At 46.3% G+C, this 17936-nt stretch overlaps 1 protein-coding gene across 5 annotated transcripts in view; it reads left to right on the top strand.

The window, feature by feature from the left end:
* Positions 1-4067: 4067 nt before the first annotated feature.
* The window catches only part of ERBB4 (erb-b2 receptor tyrosine kinase 4), a 701260-nt gene continuing 687391 nt past the window's right edge, over positions 4068-17936 (top strand). For 4 of the 5 annotated variants that reach the window (XM_075607205.1, XM_075607203.1, XM_075607206.1 and 1 more), the window contains exon 1: positions 4068-4476. In XM_075607205.1, the coding sequence (XP_075463320.1) occupies positions 4383-4476 (94 nt within the window). In that variant the 5' untranslated portion in view covers positions 4068-4382. The remainder of the gene's footprint in view (positions 4477-17936) is intronic. The other variant, XM_075607207.1, reaches the window with a different exon arrangement.

The raw sequence follows: 17936 nt of genomic DNA, 5'->3' as shown, positions 1-17936 counted from the left end.
TCCTAGTACACGGACATCAGGAACACATATCTCTCACCCCCTCCTAGTACACGGACATCAGGAACACATACCTCTTACCTCTCCTAATACACAGACATCAGGAACACATATCTCTCACCCCCTCCTAGTACACAGACATCAGGAACACATATCTCTCACCCCCTCCTAGTACACAGACATCAGGAACACATATCTCTCACCCCCTCCTAGTACACAGACATCAGGAACACATATCTCTCACCCCCTCCTAGTACACAGACATCAGGAACACATATCTCTCACCCCCTCCTAATACACAGACATCAGGGACACATACCTCACGCCTTCCTAATACACAGACATCAGGAACACATATCTCTCAACCCCTCCTAGTACACAGACATCAGGAACACATATCTCTCACCCCCTCCTAATACACAGACATCAGGAACACATATCTCTCACCCCCTCCTAGTACACAGACAACAGGGACACATACCTCTTACCTCTCCTAATACACAGACATCAGTGACACATTTAAACAGGACCGGCCTTAGGATAAGATGGCCGCCTTGCGACCCGCCCCTCCGGGGGCCCCGTGCTCCCTCCTCTTGTTGGTGCTGACAGGAGGGGGGAGCTGGAGGAGGGAGCACGGGCCCCCCCCCGGACCGGCACAGAGAGGTAGGTGTGTGGGTAGGTGTTTTCTCCTTTGTGAGAGGGGTCTTACCTTTTCCCGGAACGGGCTGTCTCCTGTAGTGTCGCGTTGCCGTGGTGACCGACGTCACATGACAACAACATCCCATGCTACCGTGACGTCATGACATTGCGACGCTGCCTGAGGAGGGCCGCTAGTCAAGTTCAGTCACATAAACTTTTTAACAGGGGGTGCCCCTTGGGCCCCACAAAGCCTAAGACAAGCCCTGCCACCCGCTCCTAGTAAACAGACATGAGGGACACATACCTCTTACCCCCTCCTAATACACAGACACATATCTCTCACGTCTCGTAATACACAGATGTCAGGGGACACATACCTACCACATGTTCCTAATACACAGACATCATGGACATACACACATCTCTCACCCCCTCCTAATACACAGACGCCAGGGGCACATACACAATGAACCTGATATTTCTGCTCTTCCATAGTTTATTAACCTCTCCAGTGCCAGATGAGCCTGCTAAGCATTGCCAGCCTTTCCAGCGAAGAAGGGGTTAATATGCCGAAGTCGGATCTTTTATTAATTATGCCCCTTGAGCAGAAAAGCACATCTCCGAGACACATCTCCCTCCCCCAAATTAAGCAGCCTTTCACATCGCAGCATTTCTCCATTGTGCTCAAACAATAGAGCCCCTTTGCAAATTACCTGTGACATGAATAAGAACATTGATTGATGGGTTGCGCTCTGAGCAGCAGTTTCCCAACTATATACAAACTATACGTCCGTGCATGGAGGTTAACCCCTGCACGTCCGCCAGGGAGCAGAAAGAGACATGACACAGACAGCGTGCGAGGTGTCCGTTTAGGCGAGTGCTTCCCAACCTTTTTTTTTACATTGTGCCCCCGCTGCTAGAAAATAGTTGTCCTGCGAACCCCTAATTAATCAATCGTATTGCCAACTCATATGACCAGTGTTCGACAAACCTATACATTTGCACGCCCCGGGCGAGTGGATTTAACATCGTGGCGAGCGCCAATTGGCCCAAGCAGCACACGTTTGGTACTAGGTGGCGAGTAGATTTTTTTGTTCGGCGAGTAGATTTTTTGGTGATTTGTCGACCACTGCATATGACTATTACTAACAGGGACGTGTGACCGATGCCAGGCAGTGTAGTGTCCTGAGCTCGTAGAGGGAAACACACGCTGAACAAGGCCCCAAACTGCACCTCAGTGTGTGCAGACAGTATAGCTGTCAATAACTTCGGGAGCTTCCACAGTCACGCCCCACAATGCCTTGCTGCTGTGGGTACAAAGCATTGTGGGGAGGAACTTTGGAAACTGCTTCTGTGATTGACAGCAATGCCGCCCACGCTAAGGTGCAGTTTGTGGCCTGACTAAGTGCGCAGTCTCCACATGGAGTCAGAGACCCGCTACACTGCCTGGGATCCATCATTACAGATATTATTTGTCTAACCCCCCTGTTAGGAATCAATGGTTGTCCCTACAGGTAGATGATGTTTTCCAAATCATTGGCAGCCTCTGTAGCACAATGTAGCACAATGTATCACGACTAGAGGTGGGCAAAAACTTGGCAAACAAACGCACAGATTGTTGAAGTTTACGCACTCGCAGCCAATGAGACTGACAAACTTTGCCCATGAACACCGAACGCCAAAATCAAATGCCCAGGAATCAAATTTCACCCTTGGAAACGTTTGCAAATATTTGGGGGACTTTTGCCAACTGTAGCTGTTTTGGTTGGGAGTTTTATGATATTTTGATATTCTTTCCACATTGCTGAAAAACTGAAAATGAAAGGTTAGCATGGGCAATAACTAAAAATGGGCACCAACTTTTTGCTGTCGTGGATTTGACACATAATGCCTTGTTCTATAAGGTGCGATAGATTTGAAGTTATCAAACGGAAAGCCCTCTTGAAGTCATTCCTAATGCACCTTAGAGATTACGGCAGGGATGCTCAACTCCAGTCTTCAAGCTCCCCCCCCCCCCCCTTCCCCAACAGGTCAGATTTTCAGGATATCCCTGCTTCAGCAAGGGTGACTCAATCAGAGGCTCGTTGACTTTAATGGGACTTTTCCTGCGATAGCCCATCATCTGCGCTTAGCACACCTTACAGAATAAGGGCTTGAGCCTCTGATTGAGCCACCTGTGCTGAAGCTGGGATATCCTGAAAACCTGACCTGTTAGGGTGTGGGGGGGAGGGGGATTGAGGTCTGCCGTTGAGCATCCCTGGAATAAGGGACCAAAGTTTCACAAAATGAACTGGGAAGAGATGCCACATTTATTTATTTCCCTGTGCCTGACTGGTTTGCTGTAAAACTGATGTGTAGCGCGTTAGATAAGTGTCAGCCTACGAAGGTCCCGTTATTTCGGTTTGGAGAGGCGTTATTGGAGGGGGTAGTCAAGGAAATACTTGGCATTATATCACAATGGGATGTGCCAAAGTTGTGTCTGTGATAGCTGCTCATTTTATTTCTGTTAATTGTATACGCTGTGTCAGTCACATGAAATTAGCGCAGTTAGAAAATTGGTATGTCTGACGCAGGCGCTCACTGACGCAGGCGCTCACTGACGCAGGAGGAAATTCATGTACAGCGCAGAAGCACATGTTGGCTAACAAACCCACACAGAAGTTTAACTCTTTCAGTGTTAAAGAGGACTTAGAGAAATAAAACCTTCACTGCCATAAGAACCCGTAACACAAAATAACACAATGGGTGTTCATTGAAATTAATGTATTTTAGGCCCATCGCCTTTGAGTTGCTGCTGGGGGAGTTACTGGTATATTAGTTGAATATACACAACTAAAATAAAACAATCAAGGTTTATTAACCCAGGTTAGTACCGTTATCTTAAATAAAAGGGCAATCATGATCTGCCCTTTTTTTTAAACGCTTACAGCTGAACCAAAGCAGAAAACTTAATTATTATTTTTTTACCAGAATTTATAGGCACTTGTATAATTTAGATTTTGGGGGGAATGTTTAAGAATTTACATTTAAAGCACAATAAGACTTTTACAAACAAATGTTTTTTTTTAATTAAATTAAAATAGTGACATTATTTGCTAGACTTCATGTGTCTCTCAAGATGCTTTAAGGAAAGATTGCAACCTTGAGCAAGACTTGGACTACATAAAAGCAGAGTGGAAAGCCTCCTTATGATAAGAGAGTTCAGGGGTAACAGCGACTCTGTCCTATTGTCACCACCCCTGGCGTGTGCTGTCCTGACTGGGACCAGCAGCAGTGACAGGTGCAGCTTGCATGTGCATTTCAAGTTCAGTGGGGAGCGCCTCCGCCAATCACGTCCGCGCGTTGGCTGGGAGTGGGCGTGGTCGGTGGAGGAGAGTGGGCGGGGCGTGTGTGGCAGCTCTCAGCTGCCCTTGCAGCTCCCCATATGATTGCATGGAGCCAGGCAGCCTGCACTGTGCCCTGCAGAAGAGAAGAGAGGGAGTGTGACAAGGAAGAAGAGGAAGAGCAAGAACGGGAGGACTTGTGCTAAAGTGAAGGGAGGAAGGAGGAGGCACTGAGGAGGACAACGGGGCAGGAAGGAGGCACAGCTGGTTGGAGATAACTTTCTTGCCACTCTCTGGGGGCATCAGGAGCAGGTGCCCCTTGCTCCCCCCCCTACTACCCCCCCAGATAACTTTGAGGTTTGGGAGCTAAGGATATGCCCCTGGGACATGTGATTTGGGAGAGGATTTGAGGCGATCTGCAGCATGAGGATGTGTGGAGCAGTGAGGCATCTGTGCCCAGGATGGCTGAGCGTGTTGTTGGCACTGGGCACACTCCAGGCAGTTTGTGGACAGTCAGGTAAGTGGCATGGTGCGATCAGACCCCATATACATGTGTTACTCACCCAGGCAGCTTGCAAACGTGCCTCTGAAACAGCTAAAAGCACCTTCCAAATTCCCACACTACCCCAACTTCTCGCTTCCCTCCAGAACCCAAAGAAAACCCTACACAACCTGGCACCTAACCCCACATGCCCCTTTAATGCTGACATTTACATGTAATACCTATGCACCCTTATACACTTTCCAGTAAAAAAAAAACACCCAGGCAGCTACAACATCCTACAAATCTCCCAATCTCCCATGTCCCCTGCACAACTTCTCTGTTCACATGTAGTGATTTGAACCCCTCAGAACCTCCTCGCCCCCCAAAAATCCAATGCGACCAAAGCAATCCCCCCACATCTCACAGCCCTACAAACTCCCTAATCTAGTTCATGGCTGGGGAACTTCTTACCCCCAGGAGCATGCTCTCTGTTTCTCTCACTTATTAACCCATTGGATGCCAGGGCGCAACAAAGCTTTGCTGAACAATGTGTTGCTGGCCTCACTGGCAGTGCTGGGGTTAATGTATCTCCTTATCCTACATCGTACATGGCACGTCTTGACTGTATACCATTCTTACCTTTTATAATCCATTAAGTATATACCCTGTATCCCCCTCATTCATTATCCCTATTATATTCTTGGGTCTATATACCTTCTGACCCATGCACTCTCGTCCCCCATGAACACACCCTATTAGATACCTGTCAATAAGATATTAACCCCCTTATCCTTTTCATGTAAGTGTCCCATACTTTAGACACCTGACACGGCTTGTCTTATTAACCCCGCCAGTGCCACGGGGTCTTATGGCCCTTGGCACCAGCCCTGAAAGAGTAACAATGTCGAGCAGTGAAGCATTACACACTCCTGTCCCCAATATGTACAATGTACCCTGTCACCCACATAGCCCTTCATTAACTCCTATAGCCTTTTCCCCGTTAACTTTGGACTAGGTTGTATTCTGTTCCTAAACAAACACCTCTAACCTAACATGTTCCCCTGTGTGTATATATAGCGGTGTAATTATGACACACAGGGTCATACACACATCCTTCACACTAACTACAGTAACTGGAGCATGATCATGCAGTATCCCTCTATCACAGAGCAGGGTTTGGGGATTGGGCTGTAAACATGCAGACACACTAGAACTGAATGGGGTTTGATTGCACATGAGTTGATTTCCCCTAACACTCTGGTCTGGGTGAGGGGTATCTAGGGTCACCTTATGATAAATGGGCACCCAGTGCACTTACACAACGGAGAATAAACAGGTCCCACTGATCTTTATCACAGGTAGGGAAGCTTTTAAAGCACTGTGCAACGCATCATAGGATGTAGGCACGGGTACTGTAAGGTATCCAGATTAAAGGAACAGCTATAGAAAGTGTTGATTTTTGGTCTGAAAGATTTTATATCCCAAACTGGCTCTGTTTACATGGGAATAAAAGGGACGCATGTCCCAAATCAGTGATAGGGCAGCATGGTCTTAACCTGTCCTTTTAATCTGTTGCCTACAGTATATGTCAACCCTAGACACTAGCTTTGGTGTGGGTATGGTTTGGGGGTTCCCAATGGAGCATTGGCTAGGAAAATGCATTGGGAGAACCTATATATGGAAGGGGAACAGAAAGAGTTAATGGCTAAAACTATATCCCCATGGTTGTGTGTACAGCTCCGAATAATGTGCAGGTGGACAGCTAAGCCCCTGCTTCTCCCGGAGCCCTGACATGCTAAAGACTGCTATTCATTTCTCTTCCTTGTCCCTTTGTGTGCATACAGTATCATTTTTGCTCACTTCTGGTCATGCCTGTTTGACTGGCTCACAAAACTTCTCACTTCAGTCTGTTGGAATCATTTCACAGCACAGGGGGTCTAAGGCTGATCAGTTCTTCCCTTCTCAATGTTGCTTTTAGCCTGCTGAGTGTGGGCAGAAATAATTAAAAAGACCCCTTGATACCTGTAGTGTAACAACGGGTAGATACAACGTTACTTGTGCCAGCTGCAAGATACCATTTTTCCATGTCTCACGTTTGGGGGGATGTACATGTTTATACTGTATGTTCTAATCAGGATATTCACTAACTGTTCTGCGTACAGCGTGTGTGTATGTGTGTGTGTGTGTATAACACACACACACACACACACACACACACACACACACACACACACACACACACACACACACACGTGGAGTTCCTTGACTCATTCATTGCAATACAATCACCTTTATGCCATGTGCTGATTTAGGATATATATATATATATATATATATATATATATATATATATATATATTCACTATTTAATAAACCCTTCATACTCTCATATCATATTTAATTATGTCTATCTCTACAGGCCATTCATTATTGTGTAGTCTGTACCTCTGGCAGCTGCCCTATATATTTAACCTATTTGACACTCTGTAATGTACAAGTGTTATGATGACACAATGTCATTTATATGTTAAACAGCATGATGTCTGTTACATTGTGACTGCCTCTCTGTGCATCCCAGGCTGCGTTGCATGCATTTATGTATGTAAATGTATACACAGCCTTTATATGTACATGCTTTTTATTCTGATGCCTAGAATGTCGATGAGGTTATTATCGTGTTACCATTTCTGTGTGTGTATTTACATTGTTCTCTTCAAGTGCACACTGGTGAAGTTAGACCTTGTGCTTATGAAATAACAACTCATTGTGTTAAAGAAAGAATAACAAAAAAGAGCACCATTGAATGCAGGTTGTATTCTGCTAACATTTGCTCCAGCCGAACGTCCCCTCTCATATTCCATCTTAATTACAGTTCTCTGCTGGCCAGGAACCCAAATTCAACTGCCATTGGCCTCCTTCCCTGCAAACTCCTTTGTTTATTTACACAGGGGCTGGCCTGATAACTCTTACTAGTTTATATTCCTTTAATGAGATGTGTAATGTGTACACCAGGGGTAGCCAACTCCAGTCCACAAGAGCTACCAACAGGTCAGATATTCAGGATATCCCTGCTTCAGCACAAGTGGCTCAGTGGAAGACTCTTGATGACTGGAGTTGGCTACCTGCGGTGTACACATATCTTATGTAATTGCAGGGCTGTTGATCGGGAAATGACCACACAAACATGATACCAAACTCCTGGAGTCCTTTCCTTTTGCAGGTGATGAGCTCTAGTTTTAGTCCTGGGGGTCATTCATTTTTTTTTGTGCGATTATAGATCTGTGAATGTCTTAAAATATGCTTCGAAAAATCTGTTTTGCGAAAAAGAAATGTGACTTTTCTCCTGGTTCGTGAACGTCAGCAAAAAGTTTGCACCTTTCTAGTTGTGGTACCATTTACTGGGGCAGCACGGACATTATTCATAGGTGATGTACACCAATAAAAGCCCTTTATCCACCTGTGACCTCACAGGTCCACCCTTCACTTGTGACCTCACACGTCCACCCTTCACGTGTGACCTCACGGGTCACCCCTTCACTTGTGACCTCACGGGTCCACCCTTCACTTGTGACCTCACAGGTCCACCCTTCACTTGTGACCTCACAGGTCCACCCTTCACTTGTGACCTCACAGGTCCACCTTTCACTTGTGACCTCACAGGTCCACCCTTCACTTGTGACCTCACAGGTTCATCCTTCACTTGTGACCTCACAGGTCCATCCTTGTGACTTTATATCTCTATCTCCTGATTGTTGACCAGTATGTTTCCTCTTGAGATGTGACCTCATAACTCTTCTTAGTTTCGTACCTCGAGGTTCCTTTTCTTTTCAAGCCTTTATTCTGTTGCGAAGTCAGTAATACAAAATCATTTCCTAGCTGCCCCTGTACATATCCACAAGACGGACTGTCGCATCACCTATGATTACTAGATACGTTGCAAAACTGATCTATTCTTCAGATTTATGATCCAAACTGTTTTTTCTCAAATACATTTTTTTGGGGGGAAAAAAATGACCCATTCGGGATATGAACCAGACCAAAGCATTTCTGTACTGGAAATAACAGAACCATTGCAGAATGTTGGAAATCAAATGATCTTTCCAGCAAACACTGCCATTTAGAAGAGCAGGCAGCAATATAAATGTTTTACAGTGTGTGCATTTACTAATACACACCAATCATGCTTTGTTTTGCAAATATTGAGCATCATTAGAGACACTGTCACAGCTTGTATAATTCCAAACAAGTGTTTCCGAGCTGGTTTTTGTTCTTTTCCCCCAATGACTCCCTTCTATAACGCTGTCAGTGACTGCAACACCAGCAGCCGTGTACAATGTCGTACAAAGTAACTGGGTTAATGCATTTAACCAAGCCAGGGAGAAAAATATATTCGTGTTGACTCGCTGACTGTTGAATCTTGACCTGTATGTTTCACTGATAGAAATTCCTATGAGGCTACTCCTCAGTGTTGTGCTTTCTATAGCCCAGTCTCATGATTGCGCACTGAAATGTATTCGTTATTATTAATTGTAATAATTAATATTATGTTATCATGTTGCCCAAGGATATTTACTCTTGTGCTTTTATATTTCTCATGGCCGTTGGGTTTAGTTTGAATGAAACACATTTTATTTGCTATTTTCCAATACATTTTCTGTGGGAAGCTGACATTGATAGAGTAAAGTTGGCAGGAAAGTGATTGTGTTCCTATTTATTATATATATATTTCACAAATTTGTGACGGCTGAAGCTATGTTGCAAGTTACACACTGATCATGGTACAATGATGAGATTGTGTATACACCATTTATCCTTATAATCTCTTGTTGACGCTAGTGCCCTAATGTTCTGGGCACTGCATTTCTGATTAAAACATGGACCTTTCAGCTAACTACAGCAGCCTGGGGATGGAAGACATATTTTAACTACATACTTTGTGTGTGTGTGTGTGTGTGTGTGTGTGTGTGTGTGTGTATATATGTGTATATGTATAAAAAATCTCACACACTTAATAAGCCTGATTTTTTTTGGAAAAGAAATGTTATTGCTCCAGCTATAGAAATGTGTGTGTGTGTGTGTGTGTGTGTGTGTGTATCTCCTTTCTATCTCTCTATATTAATATATGTGTAACATGTCTGTCTGTGAGATGTTTCTGTGCATGACTGCTTTATTGAGAGTTTGGTGACGATTCGTTTACTTTAGCTATTCTATAGCACAAAGGCCCGAGAAATCTGAAGTGTTTTCTGCTAAAAATATGCCTCGTTTTGACGTTGGTTCATTGTTGGCCAATGGCAGATAACACCGAATAATACACTTTGGCCATCTCACGTGAAGTAAGGCTTGCATGGCCATTACAGTGCAGTGAAATCCATCTATGGAGGAAAACAATGCATTGAAAACAATGAGGCTTTTCTCATTGACAAATCTGCTGTTGTTTTCAACCACCGATTTTGGACACTGCAATAAGGAGACGGGGGGGGGGGGGGAGTTAGACATTGTAATAGTGGGGTGGGAGCAGGTGCACGATATACCAAGAGTCATTATTCACATTTGCAGAGTCAAATAGTTGCTAGTGTAGAAAGCAAACAGCAGCTGAACGGGTAATAGTATAGTATAGTAAAAATGGGCTGCTAGTGGGGAAAGCCAGTGATTCACTGGGGTCTGAGGCTTTAGAACAGTTTAACAGCATGGGCAGAGTATATGGGGCTGGTACTGACCACTTCTACATTTCCCTTCTAGCAAATGTATGCTTTTTTGTTTTTCCATCCTGTTGAATAAATATGTATTTCAAAACACACTGAACACAATGCATTACAAAATCACAAAAAGGATGATTCAAATAAGAAATGGAAAACAGAAATAAAATGAGGATGCTTTTTGTTTTATGTGGGGGGGTGGGGGGAGAAGGAGGATTTCCGTATTTTTCTTAAAAAAAAATAAAACCGTTTGAGACATTGCGCCTTCCAGGGGCTCCATTAACCGTAACCCTTCCAGCGCAGACGAGGATCAAAATAAGCACACTGCAATCTAATTCATCGCTGGCCTCTCTCTTAACCCTTCGAACAGTAAGACACCGACGATGGGGCTTGTGTTGGTCTCTCCCGCAGACCACCCCCTCCCTCCCAGTTAGCAGGCGGCTCTACGAGTTTGTTTTGGTCCAAATGAGAAATTAAGTGCAGATAAGTAAACTATGCTGCCAGAGGGCGACAAGATGTTGAGTGAATTGCTTTTAGATGAAACAAATTAAGGAAACGAGGGAAGACAATCTGCTTCGCGCATTATTAGACACGCTTGGCGTTCAGGGGAAAGTGGCACATTTTGTGAGATGCTAATTTTATTAAGTAGCAGGCGGGAATTCACCTTATTTACTATGGGGTCCCGGTAAGCAGAACAAGGGGCTTTGTTTTGGTGCAAAAGCCTGACATTCCTCGGTGGATTCAGCAGATATTTTAGCCGGGCGGATTTTCCACGCTTTGGGGGTTTCTTGCCTGAGTAAAGGCCGTTACAATTCTGCATTTGTTTTCTGTCTTTTTATTTAATTTTTTTTCCCGTGGGCGGCATTAACCCTTTAGGAGTGCATTGTGTGTCCCCCTGGCAGCAAAAGAGTTAAAGAAGCATTGCAATTTTATTTTTTATTTTTTATCTTTGAGGAACCCAACGCAATTTTATTTTTTTTTGCCTTAGTCTTTTACCGGAAATAAATGATCCCTCTTTGCTTTCTGTGGCATAGATTTTATTCGACATATTCACTGCAGTTTTTTTGGGGGGGTCTTTTGCACGTATAGTATTGTATGTCTTTATTTATATAGCGCCATAAATGTACATAGCGCTTCACAGTAGTAATACATATCATATAAATTAGAAATAATATAAATCGGGTCATGGGAATAAGTGCTTCAGACATAAAAGTAACATTAAGGAAGAGGAGTCCCTGCTCCGAGGAGCTTACAATCTAATTGGTAGGTAGGGAGAACGTACAGAGACAGTAGGAGGGAGTTCTGGTAAGTGCGTCTGCAGGGGGCCAAGCTTTATGTATCATGTGTCTAGTATTATCCACAGTGCTATTCATATGCTTCTTTAAGCAAATGTGTCTTAAAAGGTGGATAGAGAGGGTGCTAGTCGGGTATTGAGGGGAAGGGCATTCCAGAGGTGTGGGGCAGTCAGTGAGAAAGTGCAAGACACTGATAAGTAAGTAGCTCATCTAATGAAGTCTTTTCTCTCCAATATTTACTTGCGTCAAAGAAAAGGGGAGACATTTGTTTGCATGCTGCCATAATATTCCTCTCAAAACAGCAGCCTGCGTCGCGTTTTACGTGGTCACGATCTCTTCTCGCCCCTTTCCAACCCTGTTTTTTTTATTTTATTATTTTTTAAATCGGATGCTCCCTTCAGGAGACGTGAGCGTTTCAAATATGCAGTGTCGGGGAGGTTAAAATGGAGCTCTCTACAGAGCCCAGTGCAGTCTAAACGTTACCATGGTAACCTCAGAAGCTGGAGGTGAAGAAAATCCACATTTCTTAACACTTTAAAAAAAAAAAGTTTTTAAAAAGAAGAGCAGGACGTGCCCAGGAAGCAAGATGCTCACATTATAGGAGCTAAACTCATACAGGCCGAACACATTTTAAATAGACCTGTGACCACTCCTGTGTTTTTTTTAAATAACATTATTCAGTAACCCTTTGTATGCCAAAGGGGCCCGCAACACATGCCGTTGGCAGTCGTAGGGGTTAATAGAAGGGTAGGGTCAGCCTGGTCATTTCCTGGGGGCTGGCGCTAGCAAAATAACATTGGGTTTGTACTAGTGGTCCGAGTGTGGCACATTTAATCTCTAGAACCGAAGAAATGATTTGCCGCCATGGTGATGTGCGCGCTCCCGGCTTTGTTTGTACACAGGCTGCATTATATGCGTCCTGTTTAATGTATTAAAGTGCTGTAATCCCTTTCCTTACACAAATCACAATTAAAGACCCCTTTGTGCTTCTGCTAAGAATGGAGCGGGGTTTTTTGTTGTTGTTTTTTTGCCCTCCTCTGTCCTGATTGATTTGTATTTGATTGGAAGGCACCTGACCTTTTTGATGGGTGTCAGTCTGTTGGGTTTTTAATCATGTCACTTTCTCGGGGAGGCTTCCCTTGCTCTGCATATCCTCGTTCCTTCTGCCTTTGATCATCTTGTGGGTCTCTCTATGTTCTCGGAGCTGCATTTAATGACCCCTATAAACAGCTGATATTTCTTGGACAGTATTTCATGAACAAATTGATTTGCCTTTACTAGTCTTCTTATTTTTTTTTTATTCAGACTTGCCTTTATTCTCTTTTATTAAAGCAATTACTTTCTCTCTCTCCGCCCTCTTCCTCCCTCTTTCCCTGAATCCCTCTTCTCCCCCTTCTTCTCCCCCCACTTTCTCGCCCCCTCTTTCTCCCTCTCCTCTCTCCACCCCTCTCTATCCCCCTTCCCTCTTTTCCCCCTCCTCTTTCCCCACTTCCCTCCCCTGTGCTCCCACCTCTTCCCCCCCCTCTTCCTGTCCCCTTCTTTCCCGCCTCTCTCCCCCCCTTTCTCCTTCCCCATCTCCCTCTCACCCACCTATCTCTCCCCCTCCCCCTCTTCCCACCCCTCCCAACTCATTCCCCCCTTCCTCCCCTTTTCCCTCCTTCCCCCTCCTCTCTCTCCCTGCCTCCACTATCTCCCCCCTCTATCCCTCTTCTTTCTTCCCCCCTCAACTCTTTCCCCCCTCTCTCTCCCTCCCCCCTCTCTTCCCCCTCTCTATCTCTCGAACCCCCATCTCTCTCCCTCCTATCCCCCTATCTCTCTCCCCACCCCCTCTCTTGTCCCACCCCCTCTCTCTCTGTCTGCTTCTCTCCCCCTGTCACGCTGCGCTCACCACAAACAGGACGGAAGACCGCGGGGCAGAGGTGGGGTATGTATAGGCACCGACCCACAACCACGCAGTCCTGTCCGGAATGCGTAGTCCTAGTCGTACCGCGTCGTAGGGTTGGAGAGGTCAGGGTAGTCAGGGTACTTGCCGTGTTCCAGGGTTGGAGAGTCCGGGTAGGTAGAGTTTCGTAGCCAAGGTCCTGGGTAATAGAAGGTAGAGTAGTAGAGTAATTAAGCCGGGGTCAAAGCGCTGGAGAGTGTAGAAATCCAAGTAACAGGCAGGGTCAAACAGGTCAGACAGGTTCAAGACAAAACTAAACAGCAGCGGTGAGCACAATGCATAAACAGGAGTTTATGCTCAGCAATGAAGGACAGGCAGAAGCAGGTATATATGAGGGAAGGGTCCAATTACCTTGCAGGGGTGTGTACTGGTCCACCAATGGTGTCAGAGAGACACTGATCAAAAACAGCTTGCAATTAGGCTTTCCTGATGCTAGGTCTGGTTGCCGGGCAACCCGCGCGCGTGCGCGATGCGCGTCGCGACGTGATGACGTCATGCGTTTCACTCAGCAAGTCTCCGCCTGTGGGAGGCTCCAGCAGCTCCCTCACGTTCTCCTGCTTCCTGGTTGCCGAGCAACCCGTGCGCGTGCGCGCTGCGTCTCGCAGAGCTCCGCCATCACGCCGCTGCGCCTGCACTGCCCTGGCAGTGCGTGGGCGCATGACTCTGCCCCGTGGTGCTTCCCTGAGTCGGTCTCCGCGCGGATCAGAGGCAAGTGTGACAGTATCCCCCCCTTGAGGGGAGACCTCCGGGCGAACCAGAGATGGTTTCTCAGGATGCCTACGGTGGAAGGCAGAGATGAGGCGGTTGGCATGTACCTGATGATGAGGAATCCACTCTCTCTCCTCTGGGCCATAGCCTCTCCAGTGTACAAGATATTGTAATCCTCCTCTGGATATTCTGGAGTTGAGAATGGTCTGAACCTCATATTCTTGTTGGCCCTCTACCAGTATGGTTTGCGGAGGTTTAGATTGTCCTTTGGGGGATGAGTCTTGATGATAAGGTTTGAGAAGGGATGAGTGAAATACAGAAGGAATCCTCATATTTTTTGGCAGTTCAAGCCGATAGGCTACTGGGTTGATCCTTTTGGTGATGCGGAAAGGGCCGATAAAACGTGGTGCCAGTTTGGGTGAAGCTACCTTTAGCCGAATGTTTTTGGTAGATAACCAAACCCTTTGTCCTACAGAGTACCCTGGGACCTCTCTTCGGTGACGATCCGCTTGTCTCTTGTGTAATATACCAGCGTGCTGTAGATTCCGATGGATCTTCTGCCATAGGTCTTGTAAGTGGCGAATCCTGTCCTCTGCGGCCGGGACTCCAGACTTGGAGATGAGGGAAGGAAGTGCCGACGGATGGAAGCCATAGTTGACCATAAATGGTGACTGTTGGGATGATTCGTTCTGTAGATTATTGTGGGAGAATTCTGCCCATGGGAGAAGTTCCGCCCAGTCGTCCTGAGTGTCAGCGATAAAGCACCTCAAAAACTGTTCCAGAGACTGATTGGTGCGTTCCGTCTGTCCATTGGTCTGGGGGTGATATCCTGATGAAAAGTGTAGGGTAACGTCCAGATTTTTACAAAACGCCCTCCAGAACCGGGAGATGAACTGGGATCCTCTATCGGACACTATGACCTGCGGGGACCCATTTAACCTGAAGATCTCCCTGATGAAAACTTCGGATAACATTGGTGCAGTGGGTAAACCCTTCATAGGGATGAAGTGTGCCTGTTTGGAAAATCTGCCGCACAGCACCAAAAAAGAAAGTGAAGGCTGATATGGGAAAAGTAAAAAAGCTTTATTTGCACAAGGTGCAAGCGAAACCTCTTGACGCGTTTCGGCCTGGGAGACTCTTTTGACAAAGGCCTCCCAGGCCGAAACGCGTCAAGAGGTTTCGCTTGCACCTTGTGCAAATAAAGCTTTTTTACTTTTCCCATATCAGCCTTCACTTTCTTTTTTGGTGCTGTGCGGCGCATTTACTCTTTTTCTAAGAGATTATCCATGCTGATTCACTGCGCGCCTGCACGCCGAGTCACTGCTGGGTGTTCCTTGCTGTCGGGTCTGCCGTGACGTCACTCAGAAGCACCATCCATGCCGCCGGTCAGGTGACCACCCTCCGCATCGGCGGGCAGCGGGTTGGCGGTGAAGCAACGAGATCCTGCGACGGAGAGACCCCAGCCTATCCAGGAGGAGCGGGAGCATACAGCACAGCAATTTGAAAGACCGGACATCAAGTATTATACGTGAGTTTCCCGTGTTCCAGCCTTATAGTGCTCTTGGTGAGCCGGTTGGAGGGAAGGATACATTTTCTACACTGCTATACGATTGAATACAGCCGGGGTCTATGTGATTTATTGTATTATTGCTCACCAGCAGGACTATGTTTTATTCTGAGCGCCTGGAGGGTTAATCCATTGATTTACCCATTTGTATGTTTGGAAAATCTGTCCACCACCACAAGTATAGTGTCCATGCCTCTAGATTTGGGCAACTCAACGATGAAGTCCATCGATATATGTGTCCATGGACGTACTGGGATGGGTAGTGGTTGAAGGAGACCTGCTGGTCTGTTGTGTGGCATCTTGCTTCGAGCACAAGTAGCGCACGTAGCTACGAAGGCTTGTATGTCTCTCCGCATGTAGGGCCACCAGAATGTGCGTTCGATGAACTCAGTAGTTCTTTTGGTGCCAGGATGGCCTGCAGTCTTGGATGAATGTCCCCACTCCATGACTCTCCTCTGGAATTTACGGGGAGTGAACAACCGGTCCTCCGGAACGTTGAGTCCTGCCGGGATGTTGTTCTGAGCTTTAGTAATGTCCGTTAAGGCACTAAAAGTATTAGCAGCCAGAATACAAGTGGAAGGGAGAATGGTCTCCTGTTGATCCACCTTGTTATCCTCTACCAGGAACTGTCGTGACAAGGCGTCGGCTTTAATGTTTTTTGAACCAGGAATGTAGGAAATGAGGAAGTTAAAGCGAGTAAAGAATAAGGACCATCTTGCCTGGCGAGATCCTAGTCGCCGTGCTCCCTCAATGTACAGAAGATTCTTATGGTCCGTAAGTATCGTGACTGGCGACTCTGTGCCTTCCAGTAAGTGCCTCCACTCCTCCAAGGCCAGCTTGATAGCGAGGAGCTCCCAGTTACCTACATCGTAATTCCTTTGGGCGGAGGAAAACTTCTTTGAAAAATATGCACAAGGATGAAGTGGAGCTTGATGATTCTTTCTCTGTGAAAGTATAGCACCTGCTCCTACATCGGAGGCGTCGACCTCCAAAAAAAAAGGTAACGAAGGATCTGGATGGGTTAAGATGGGTGCTGAGGTGAATGCCGTCTTTATTCTCTCGAAAGCCTGGAGAGCCTTCTCAGTCCACCTTGTAGGATCAGCTCCCTTCTGTGTGAGTGCCGTGATGGGTGCTACTACCGATGAGAATCCCTGAATGAACCTCCGGTAGTAGTTAGCGAAACCGAGGAACCTTTGGATGGCCTTGAGGGAGAGGGGACAGGGCCATTCGAGTACCGCCTTGACCTTGGTAGGATCCATAGCAAGACCGGTATCCGATATGATGTAGCCGAGAAAAGAGGTGGATGTTTGATGGAAATGGCATTTCTCGAGCTTGGCATACAAATGGTTCTCTCTTAAACGCTGCAGGACTTGTTTGACATGCATCATATGTTCCGGCATGGATCTGGAAAAAATTAATATATCGTCCAGGTATACAATAACATGGTGGTCCAGAAGGTCTCTGAAAATGTCGTTGACAAAGTCTTGGAAGACTGCAGGAGCATTACACAATCCAAATGGCATGACCAGGTACTCGTAATGCCCGTCGCGAGTATTGAATGCTGTCTTCCATTCGTCTCCTTCTCTGATTCTAACCAGATTATAGGCTCCTCTGAGGTCCAGTTTGGTGAAGATCCTGGCTCCCTGGAGTTTGTCGAACAATTCGGCTATCAACGGGAGGGGGTAGCGGTTTTTTATGGTGAGTTTGTTGAGACCCCGGTAATCAATGCAGGGTCTGAGGGTTCCGTCCTTTTTCTTGACGAAAAAAAATCCTGCCCCCGCAGGTGATGACGATTTCTTGATGAACCCCCTCTGGAGATTCTCCTGAATATATGTTCTCATGGCCTGGGTCTCAGGAATAGATAGTGGGTATGACCCTCCTCTGGGAGGTATGGCCCCGGGTAGAAGATCGATAGGACAGTCGTACGTCCGATGTGGCAGAAGTACCTCTGCTTGACGTTTGTCAAAGACATCGCGGAAATCTTCGTATATCCCCGGCAGCTGTACCCTGTCAGGATCCGTGACCTCCATTCCTGCCACTGCCTTAGGAGCAGACATGCAATGTTCCAAGCAAAAAGAACTCCAACGAAGTGGCGTGGCCTCTGTCCAGTCAATGACAGGATTGTGGATCCGGAGCCACGGAAGTCCCAGAATGATGTTCGAGGAGGGGGTGTGAATGACATCAAAGGTTATAGTCTCGGAGTGAAAGTCGCTAGTCATGATGTTAAGGGGTATGGTTTGTAAGGAAATGATCGCGGGCTGCAAGGGTCGTCCGTCAATGGCTTC

This window comes from Ascaphus truei, chromosome 7, assembly GCF_040206685.1.
Source record: "Ascaphus truei isolate aAscTru1 chromosome 7, aAscTru1.hap1, whole genome shotgun sequence".
In the NCBI taxonomy this organism is placed as follows: domain Eukaryota; kingdom Metazoa; phylum Chordata; class Amphibia; order Anura; family Ascaphidae; genus Ascaphus; species Ascaphus truei.
The sequence above is the reverse complement of the archived record's forward strand: the minus strand, read 5'-3'. Positions and strand labels throughout refer to the sequence as shown.